Genomic DNA, 11,392 nt, shown 5'->3' on the forward strand with positions numbered 1-11,392 from the left:
TTCTCCTCCATACTCCACAGGTCCCTCCAACTAAGCTTCCTCTTCTCTACACTTTCCCAATTCAACCACTGTCCCTGCTTAGCCTGGGCCACTACCTTTGCACCCCTTACTATCTCTTCCTGTCTACGTATCTGTTCTACAACCAGCTTGCAGACTTACTTCCGCCTCCGGGTGCCGTATTCTGGTTTGCAGACTTACTTCCGCCTCCGGGTGCCGTATTCTGGTTTGCTGACTTCCGCTGTGTCCGACCTGAGTGAGGCTACGCTAAATAGCCATATAGAGAAAGGCTTTTTTTGTCGCTGTTGGGTTCAAATAAATATGCAGATCTTCAAGGGGGGGTGATACGAACTAGGGACAGTTTTATAAATGGTAAGAAGTTCTGCACAGCTGCTTTAATAATTCTTTTCATAATACCAAACAGACATTATTCTGTTTTGAGAAACATCATCTATTTGAACGGAGAGATCAAATCCATGCAGTCACCAGAGGACTCACGATACAATATTATCACGATACTGAGGTTATGATAGGGTATTATTGTGATATTAAATGTATTGTTATGTGCTGAGAATTGCAATAAAATATATTGCAATATATTACCTTTTATTCCAACTGCAAATTATTTCTCCAAAGGAAAAGTTTGTCAACATCTATTTAACCTAATGAAATAAAGTTTCCAGTCTGTTTATCTGATCTTCATTTTTATTGCAGCAAAATGTGACGCAAAGCAGACAGACTGACCAACACCATCATAAAATCTGTCATATAGATATATATATATAGATATGCTGCATACACCTGACAAACTTTCCCCACCCCTATGCAGAGATATGTTTATAGCATGTGTAAAATGCCACTGAAACACCTCAGGTATAAACACTTGTGTGGGTCAAGATCCAAAAACACTGGATCGTTTAGTTGCTGTTAACATAGGGTGCGTTCCGAGTCACATACTTTTTCTTTTTCTTTTTAGTTTGTACTGCAGTTGTCCTAAAAAGTATGTATTGTTGCACACAATTGGGACACTCTACTGTCTCATAATATTACGTCCTGAACCTTGACCCTCTCTCTCATATATCAGTTACCTTGGAGATAAAAGAAAACACTGCTTGCCAGAGACGGGGGTTAACCTGGAGAGATCTGCTGTTCTTGTTACTTTGCAATGCGTTTAGTTTTAATTTTGAAGATATAACTGTATACATTGTAGATTTTCAGCATATTATATTCACCACAGTACAACATAAAGGTTTTTTTTGGGGGGAGCTTTTCCTTATCTGCTGTGAGGGTCCAAAGGACAGAGGGATGGTGTATGCTGTAAAGCCCTCTGAGGCAAATTGTGATTTGTGATATTGGGCTTTATAAATAAAATTGATAAATTGATTGATTGATACCACATTTCTCTCTCATTAGCCCCTTTTCCACCAACATTTCCAGGAACTTTTATTACCAGGAATTTTTTTACCTGGGTAAAAGAATTCCTGGTATGTATTCAAATTAGTGTGATGATGCAGATGATTAGGCGTACGCCCTATCTTCAGCTCTAAGTTAGTCTACATACAGACAGCTGTCATTTGAGCTTATTAGTAACAATTGGCTATCAGCCGAACTAGCGTGCTGTGTCCTTGTGTAAGACATAACGTTAGTGTCGGTGGATGAGAGACTGTGGAAGGAGCATATTGAATATCGCTGTCTACATGTTTACATGTTCATGCTTGCTGAACACATGTATTGATAAAGTATTGGCTTCTTAACGGCTAAGGTTTATTGTCACTTACAGTAACGAGTGCAGCTGCCATCAACTCGAGTCCTACTCGTATTCGTACTCATGTTCGTACTCGTGTTCGTACTCGTCGTCCTCCGCTTATCCGGGTCCGGGTCGCAGGGGCAGCAGCCTCAGCAGAGAAGCCCAGACAGGCCTCTCCCCGTCAGCTCTTCCGAGGGAACCCCGAGGCGTTCCCAGGCCAGCCGGGCGATGTAATCCCTCCAGCGTGTCCTGGGGCAGCCCCAAGGTCTCCTCCCGGTTGGACATGCCTGGAATACCTCCCAAGGGAGGCGTCCGGAAGGCAACTCGAGTCATTTTCGAGTTATCTTCACTTCGTTTCCATCGTGGCCGCTCGGCTGTTCACTGGTTACCGTGTCGCGTCGGTGTGTGTGTGTGTATGTGGAGGAGTTCAGCGCCAGCACAAAAGAACCAATACCATTGGCGTTTATCAATACTATGGTCTTTGATAATTTAGTACCAGGTTTCCGTACCCATCCCGCTGAGGCTTTTCAAAATCCCAGGTAAATGAGAAAAGTTCCTGCGGTGGAAAAGGGGCTATTGTTATTTTCATAGTTATGTCACTTTGTTGTTGGTTATAATTATGATTATTTCGTTCATTAAAACAATTAATATTAGTATTATTACTATTTGACTTGTCATCACTTACTTGAATTACCTGTCAGTCGTCATTGTGGTTTCTGAGAGCTGTCAATCAGCTGACAGTCGGCTGTCAAGGTGTCATCTGATCGCAGCTCAGTCGATGTGGCGAATCGTCCAGGGGATTGTGGGTTAGAACAGCCAGAAAAGCATGCTGGCTTGCATACATAAATCTAAATGTTAAATGTTAAATCTAAGGGCAACATTGATTTACAATTGTGGTGACCTCCTCCCAGGCTACCTTTGCATCATCAGCCCGTGGAGGTCTGCTCGTAGTTCCGTATATTCGGACACTGCGAGCTTGGACCTCCCGGACCAAAACATCAGTTTCCTCCTGGGAGAAGTTTGACCGTCTGACGCTGCTGTTCTCTTCTGCCATGGCGAATTGTGTAAACTCTCATTACGCCTTCGCGCGGCGCATTTAAGGGCGAGGAGAGGGGCTCATTTGATTGGTGTGATGTGAATCGGATGTGTAAAACCCACTCCACGCCTTCTCTCCTCCCTCTTTCCGACTTGCGCAGGTAGGAGGGACGGAGGTGGGAAAGAGGAGTAGCTGCGCCAGGTGTGCCAAACTTGCAAAATCCGCCTGGCCACACCCAGTAAGCGAAGCGCAGGTGTGCTGCGCCCCCGCCTCGCGAAACTAGAGGCCAAAATCTTTATTGTTTAATGAAATTAAAAGAATTGAGAGTAAACAGTATACTCAGTATTCTTATGTTCACATGACAGAGTAAAACAAATCAAAACAAATTAAATGACAACAACAAAAAGAGTTACGTTTAACTGACATAAAATTCCTGTCAGACAAGGGTCATGTGACATGTATTTTGTGTCTGGTGTACTCTAAACTATGTTCTATGTTACTGTATTGTACTACACTAAAGGTTTTGTGTGCAAGCTGTTTCAAAAAACATCTAAGTTGAGTGAGCGCATTGGGGTTTACAGTGGTCCTTTATTGATGATCATTCTAGTAACTTTTTCTATTTATAGACAATGAACTCCCAGGCATATTTTTGTTTTTATTTATTACTCATCTTTATGTGTCTACATGTTACTGTATGTTATAGTATGTATGCAAGGCAATCTGTTCAAACAAATTGCCCCTGGTGAAATTAATAAAGTTATCTGAATCTGAATCTGAATATATCAAGATATCTCAATAAAAATGTTTCAGCCGTCTTCAGCTAAGAGAAACTCAGCTTGATGATTAATCGCTTCATTTTATTTCTCTATTTCTAAAAAAAAGAGAGGAGGAGGTGATCTGTGACATTTGCCGCCACGCTACAGCTGTGAAGACCTGCCTGACCTGCAATACTTCCTACTGCGAGTACGATGTCCGGCAGCATTATACAGTGAAGGCCCTGCAGAGACACACACTCACAGATGTGTGTGACGAGGTTGAGGGGAAACGCTGCCTGCACTATCAAAAGTCTCTGGATTTCCTCTGCAGGACTGATCAGATGCAGATCTGCAGCATTTGTGCCACAGGAAATCACAGAGGCCATGACATCGTCTCACAGAGACTTCATGCTCCAAATCAGGTGAACTTTAAACCTGTTATTGATGGAAAAAAGATCTTGTAGTGGTGACATGCTGCATTTTGGTTATTATTTTTTTTGTGATATTTAAACTTTAAACCTTTTTATGACAGATGCCTGATGGTGCAGAATACTGGGACCAAGCACAATCTGAGACAGGTGAGTAAACAGACAAGTGGTCCCTCATTACAGGCACACTGAAACATTTTACATTTGGTTTAGATGGCACTTCAGCGACAGTGATCTGGCTGTAAAAATAAGCAATCTCACTGAGCTCCAATGAATGCATCACGGAAATGATCCACTTGATAAAGCACACACTGCACCTGAAAAAAAAACTGAAGAGTTTTGTATAGAGTGTTTGAGTTTGCTCTCACTGAATTTAAGCAAATTGAAGTGAAAACAGTGCTGAATCAGGATCAGAATCAGAAAACTTTATTGATCTGCAGGGGGAAATTGTGATACATTACAGTCATTCTGATGTCAAGCAGAAATGAGAATAAGAAGTATAAAAAAAAGTATGTAAAAATATAGAAATATGTGCTTTATGCTTAAATGTTCACACCAGTATGTAAAATATTTTAAAAATATAAAATATGTCTAATATGCTATGTAAGTATGTAAATTGTGTATGTAAATTGTGTAAAAAATATAGAATATAGAATCGCCTTATGCTACTTTACAGTGTATAAAACTAGTATTTTAAGTTTAGAAATATCAAAAATAAGTGCATTATGCTACAATGTACAACACAGTGTACACTGCTCTTTTCAGAGAACACTTAAATCACACATCAGATCTTGATGAACGAATTATTCAAACATTTTACTGATGTAGATTGTATAATTTGTTGAGAACAAAATGAAAGAACAGTATGGTGTCTCTCTGTTAATCTTGATATTATTCACATTTCCAGAGACAGTTACAGTTACAGTTACAGCTGACACACAGGCCTAAACCAAAAGTCTCTGGATAAAATGACCCATTTTGTTTGCAAAATGCTCTCATACCCATAACCTAAAAACATGCCTCAAAAGCAAATATTTCCATCAATCAACACAACTTGTGGTAAAATGCAAATGCATTTGTGCTTGTGCCATTTGTTAATACTTTGCATAGTTTAAGTATGTGTGCCAAACAGACAAGTACGCATATCACAGCATGAACTAAATTCTTTTCTCCAAAGACGTTTTTACCTGAGATAGCAACTCCTGCTGCAGTCTGCACCATCATAGTTGAGATGCCCTGTTGAAATACTGAAAATTTTTTTTTTTAGGAAAGTTTTCATCAACCACTTTATTCTTGTGTGCAGGTTTTTCTGTGCTCATCAACTGTCATTGATATATAAGACCTAGTAAACACCTAATAATGGTTTCCTCCTCTACTTACATCCCTTTTTCCTCTTTCATCCATGCTTATAAACAGCAATACAGAGGTGGCATCTTATATCGATGGAAGTTTCACACAGGTGCATTACAGATTCATAATTATGCAAGTCATGTCTATCAGCTGTGAACAGATCTTTTCCTTTTGTTTAACAGTTAATCCAAAAAGAGTTCTGGGTCCCTCTGTGCGATCTGTGTTAAATTTTTTGAAAAAGGTTTTGAAAAAATATGTAAGACCAATGAAAAAGTGTCAACACATTGGCGAGAGAAGACTATGCTAAGAAGGCAATGATTAAGTTCAAGTGGATCCCAGTTTGATTAGGTGTTTCTCAGCAATCAAGAAAAACTATGATGAACTATCCAACCTGTGTTCAGTAGTTAATGATTTCATTTAAAATCAGATACATGAACCAATTTGTCATACTGTAAATGTTTTGCTTTCAGAGTGAATTATTTCTGAAAATGAAACAGATGCAATTTAACAACATGAGCATGTTAATGTTACTCAGTCTAAAATGAATGTTTTGTGCTGTCTTATGATTGCAAGCAGTGCCCCCTCCTGGTAGGATAGAGTTTCTGTCAGTGAAGCCAAACTCTGTGGTCCTTAGCTGGGGATGCCCACAGAGACTGGAGGGTCCCAAGAGCTTCAGGGTGAAGTGGAGCTCCTCTGTGAGGATGGAGGGTTCTCTCGTCATCAAGGACATTCATAAAATTGAAATAAACAACCTTCAGTTTGGACAACAGTATTTCTTCAGTGTGGCCACCGAAGACAAGGATGGCAATTTAAGTGAATGGGTCACAGCATCTGTTTACACAGGTAATATTAGAGATACCAAAATGTTTTATTTTCCTCTCACTGGACTGTGTTAATTTATTACTTCCATTGACTGCCCTCTTGCAGCGGTGCCAGCCCCTCGGCACTTAACAAAAGGACATTCAGAGGCCACAGCTGTGTCCTTGAAATGGACCAAAGGAGACAACATGGAGGGAGTCCCCCAGCAATTCCTTGTGACTGTTGAAAGTCAAGGAAAAGAGCCGCTAGCCATACACACCAAAGACTGCTACAAGATATTGTCAGATTTACAGCCGGACACAGAGTACGTTATCTCTGTCTCAACAGTGCTGAATGATCAGTGCAGTGAGCGGATCTCTATAACTATACACACAGGTGAGAGCTTATATCAAAAATTCCTAACATGTCTACTATACTTCACTGTGTTCACAGGCAAACTGAAATGTTAGCAGAAACACAAGTGGTAATTTTTCATAATCTTTACACAAATACTGTATATTTTATATGAAAGACACATGAGATTGAATATAAAAGGAAACTTCTATTGCAACAAAGTCTTTTCTTGGTAAGTATGAAAACAGCCCAGTAGAGAGAGAGAGAGACTTAGAGGTATAAGCCAATAATATAGAATTGACCCTCCATGAAGTTAAGCTTCAAAAACCCTGGATCCTAACATGGACAAGTTATGAGACGATGGGCCCCTTATAACAAACTCCTGAAAGGGCCCCATCCTACCTACTGGGCCCTCCCCACACCCCTACAGCTGTTTTGCTTCCTTTTTTTTTGTTTGTTTTATTTTGCATGTCAGCTGAAACTATTGTATTCATGCTGGAAATGTAGCAAGGCTGTGTAAACCTTCCAAGTGTGCAGCTGTATTAGGAAATCAAAAACCAAGGCTCTATAACCATAGCTGTTTGTAACAAAGCTCATCAGGGCCACAGAAAACATTGTACAATATATATTTTGACAGGCTGAGTATTACTTCTCATCATGAGCAGTGGCGGTTCTAGGCCAGTTTCAATGGGTGGGCCAGGCTAGATTTTTTGTATATATTTGATTTAAAGGCATCAATCTGGTGAATTCTGAGAGCCAAGTTATGATGGCAGGATATGCCTAGATTTCAACATCTTTGTGCTTTTTATGTGTGAAAAATGTTCTATTTGTACTGATAGAAACACTAGTGGTATGTTATGGTGAAGGGTTACACTTAAAATACGACTAAGGATTAGTGGTTAAACATTTCAGTAATCAAAAGAAAAATGACTAACATACTGATCTGCCTCTGAGGGGCTATTTTATTATTTTAAATCGTGCAGACAAAATATTCTTTTAAAACTCTCTCACTCACAAACACAGTTAAAGATACACAAAACAATTTAAAAAATGCAATATGAAAAGAAAACAAAAGGTAAGACTAAAATTAATTTCACACAAACACACACATATTACTGCTTCCCTCCCTCCCCCTCCCTCCCTCACGATTTGCAACTTCCCTCCCTCCCCCTCCCTCCCTCACGATTTGCAAGTATGGCACCCTGAATCAGAGCATTTAATGTTATGCGGCTCAGAAAAGAAGATTTCAAAAGCCCTCTGGTAATTGAATGCCTCTGGGACAGGCCAATTTATGGCAACCCACTGGATCCATGGCGTGCGCGATCCGGCCGAGGCGCGGGAGCTAATAGCGGCCATTCAAGTCGATGTAAGCTGCTCCACCAGCCGCGGCTCCGCTAAAAACACGCGCCGGGTCTATTTCTGACGGACGCCGCGCGACTGCACGTCAATTTGTACAGACCAAATAAGTGAAACAGGAAGTCAGGCGCAGAAAAAACTAAACGTATCCGGTCAATTTTCAAAATAAAACACCCATGAAAAACTCCGGATTTTATTTCACATCGCTACATCAACATGATGTGACATGTAATTACCATGAGCCAAATGAGAAAAAAAAGTTTTCAGAGCTTACTTCAATGGTGCTGTGTGTTGCCGTGCAGGTTCAGAGCTGTCGTAAATACAGCCACACAATTCTCTACTGATGTTTTCCAGGTGTTTCCAAAGAATTCTCAGTAAGCGCTCCAGCCGGTGCGCTACAGAGTGACGTTCATTTACCGGAGGCATTTTATATCTGGCCGATTTTTGGTGACTATGGCACGGCAAATTAGTCAATGTATGAGAAACACTGTAGCCTATAGGCTATATATACACTAGAAATCTTGCGCCCTTTTCCTGCTTGTGTGGTGTATTCCATAGATATCGTAGTCTTCCGTGTTGGTCACATGCTCAAGCAATCTCTATACATTAGATACCTTGTTGAAGGCTTCAGCCCATTTCAGCAATGAGTCAACGTTGCCGCCATCTTGGGGAGGTCACGGCCGGCTGGCTAGTACTGTTGTGTATGGAGATAGCCTAAGTCTTCAGCAAACTTGGTGTGCTCACTCAAAGTCTCAAAGTGTAATTGGGTGCCGGTCCAAAAAATTACAGCAAAGCAGAAAAACCTGACAGCACTCACTAATAAGTATAATACTTTTTAATATAGTGGATTGCACAGCAGCAGTCTGTGGTTTGTGGGCGTGAGTCCTTTTTAACAGAAACCAGCTGGTTCAGATTAACATTAAAAACAAAACAAATATGGATCATTCATAAATGCAACCTCAGTGATACATCGAATAGTCTAAATATATATATTTTTTAAAATAGAATAATAGAACATCTTGAAGCACAAAATACAATACCTGTACATTTATCAGTGTCTTTGTTTTGGTTCACAGAGCCATGTCTCAGGGAGGTGCTGTCAAAGATCGGACTTGAAGACCAGTATGACAACAAGCTCACACTTAGCAGTGCTCTTCAGATTGATCAAGATGATACATCAGACAAAAATCTTGAAAGTGCAAAGTCACTTCCTGAGGCCTTTTTGAAGAAACTTATGATGTTGAATGTGAATGCTAGAAGTGTCAAATGTGTGTCCAGCAATGTCAACACAGACAGGAGCGATGCCATCAACCCGCTGGACCTCATAACCGCATTGTTTCTCTGTTCAGACAGCTTACTTCAGCAGAACATGGTTGTGAAAATGGCACTCTGCCAGTTTGCTGTCCCACTCCTGCTGCCCAACTATGAAACAAGAGAAATCACCATGATTTTGTGGTCCTTGCGGGAAATCGTTCAGACCTGCAGACCCTCCATCCAGGCATTCAGAAAGTTCAACTATGAAGAACGAATTGTGCTCTCAGATATTCCCCTAGTGTCATTCGTCAGATTGGGGAGGACAATCTCGTCTAAGTCTCAGATGCTGAACAAACTGTTCAGCAACACTCAGGAGTACCATGACATATTTTATCATCGAAACATGGTGTGTGGTGATGTCTCCAGGAGGATTTCAGACGGACTGGTAGAAATCAGCTGGTACCTCCCGTGTGGGAACAGGAACACAGACAAATTCACTGAGCCGCTTGCTGTTGCCAACCTCAGAGGAGACATCAGGGTCTTTGACGAGCAATTCTCATTCCTCTGCCAGACATCTGCAGCTGTTTACATCTTTTGCGATGAATCAGAAGCAGATTACTTCAAGATTCTGGAAGGGAAAGATGTGAAAGCAAAGATCATTTTGATTAGCAGCGTACAGGGGAAAACCTCTACACTCAAAATGATGACGATGAAACCAAATTTAAAGACAACAAATGTGAGCCAGAAGAAAAAGTCTGATGCAGAGCTGATAAAAGCCCTCCAAGAATTAATCTCTAAGATGCTAGAAACTTGCCCAGACAAAGTGTCAGTGGCAAATCTGGCTGACAGAGCTCGTTGGTGTGGGATCCTGGTTGATGAGGACAGTGATGAATGCCAGAGTGCGTGGAAGAATGCTGGTAAAATAACAGCACACATCGCCAACACTTCAGAATTCAAAGACAAACAACTACCTTTCCAGGGAAACATCTGGAAGGAGCTATCAAGGCTTGAAACCGAGTACTGGAGATTGCGAGAAGTTGGCAACCAGAACACTGAAGTCTACCGCAAGTCTTTGAAAACAAAAGAAAAAGAGCTCAGAGGGAAACAGCAAAGATTTGAGATGACAGCTGCAATGTTAAGCTTCCTTCACGGGATGGTCACCTCAGAAATGCAGCGCTACTATTTTCTGAAATGGCTAGAAATTGATTTGGACATTCTGTCCCGGCACCAGCTGTCAGCTCTGCAGGATCGATACAAAGAGCTAAGTGAGAAATTTCCCCAGGACACAGAAAAAATTGCGGAGATTGATAAGCAAATATCTGTTTGTTCTTTGGGCCTGGTGCACTTTTTTCGAGAGTGTGGGCAGCTGTATGAATGTGCGAGTCACTTGCCAGAATACAGCCATCAGAAAAAAAACAGGGAACAACTCCCTAGGCTTTGTGCTCAGATGCTGCTGAATGGTTTCCCTCTTGAGCTTGTTGATGGAGACGCAGCAAACATCCCGATGAAATGGATCACTGAAGTGCTTACTGAGCTTCACCACATTTTGCATCCCAGCAGTAAGCTCAAAGTCATCACAATCATTGGAGCTGAAAACTCAGGAAAATCGACTCTGCTCAACACCATGTTTGGGCTCAGGTTTGCTGTCAGCAAAGGAACATGCACCAGGGGGGCGTTCATCCAGCTGATCAGTGTCAACAAAGCTGTCAGGAAGGAATTGGGGTGCGACTGCATCATGATCATTGACACTGAGGGACTGAAACCGCATCAGATGATTCAAGATGATCACAGCCATGAACGTAATAAGGAAGTAGCAAGCCTTGCTGTGGCACTAAGTGACACCACAATCGTCATTGTTTCCAGGGATAACTCCGAAGAGAAAGACATCTTAGAGATGGTGCTTCATGCTTTCACAAGGTTAAAGAATGTGGGCAAGAAGCCACTGTGTCATTTTGTGCATACCAACATGTCTGCCAAGCCTGCTGTAGAGAAAAAGAAGAGAGGTACAGAGTTGGTGAAACACCTCAATGAAATGATCTGGAAGGACACGCGGATGAAGAAGGCCAAGGTCACTAAGATCTCAGATGTGATGGAGTTTGATCCAGACAGTTGCACCTGGTACATTCCTCCGGTTTGGCACGGGACTCCACCAATGGCCTCTTTCAGTGTTGACTACAGTGAAACTCTGCATGCTTTGAAAAAGAGACTGATAGGGGACCTCAAAAAGTGCCAGCAAAGAGGTGATCTGATGCATTTTATCAGCAGTGTAGATAACTTCTGGAAGGGCGTTTGAGAAATGAAGCTTTATCTGAGCTAA

At 41.4% G+C, this 11,392-nt stretch overlaps 1 protein-coding gene and 1 long non-coding RNA gene across 3 annotated transcripts in view; one reads left to right on the forward strand and one right to left on the reverse strand.

Annotated features, from left to right (window-relative positions):
* Window positions 1–11,384, forward strand: part of LOC126390106 (up-regulator of cell proliferation-like) — a 21,042-nt gene extending 9,658 nt beyond the window's left edge. The window contains exons 7-11 of one of the 2 annotated variants that reach the window (XM_050044239.1): window positions 3,663–3,957; window positions 4,068–4,113; window positions 5,890–6,156; window positions 6,241–6,507; window positions 8,898–11,384. In XM_050044239.1, the coding sequence (XP_049900196.1) occupies window positions 3,663–3,957; window positions 4,068–4,113; window positions 5,890–6,156; window positions 6,241–6,507; window positions 8,898–11,368 (3,346 nt within the window). In that variant the 3' untranslated portion in view covers window positions 11,369–11,384. Of the gene's footprint in view, window positions 1–3,662; window positions 3,958–4,067; window positions 4,114–5,886; window positions 6,157–6,240; window positions 6,508–8,897 lie in introns of both variants that reach the window. The other variant, XM_050044238.1, reaches the window with a different exon arrangement.
* LOC126390157 (uncharacterized) overlaps window positions 1–11,392 on the reverse strand; it is a 698,278-nt gene that overhangs the window by 438,039 nt on the left and 248,847 nt on the right. The window lies entirely within an intron of this gene.

Source organism: Epinephelus moara, chromosome 5 (genome assembly GCF_006386435.1).
Source record: "Epinephelus moara isolate mb chromosome 5, YSFRI_EMoa_1.0, whole genome shotgun sequence".
In the NCBI taxonomy this organism is placed as follows: domain Eukaryota; kingdom Metazoa; phylum Chordata; class Actinopteri; order Perciformes; family Serranidae; genus Epinephelus; species Epinephelus moara.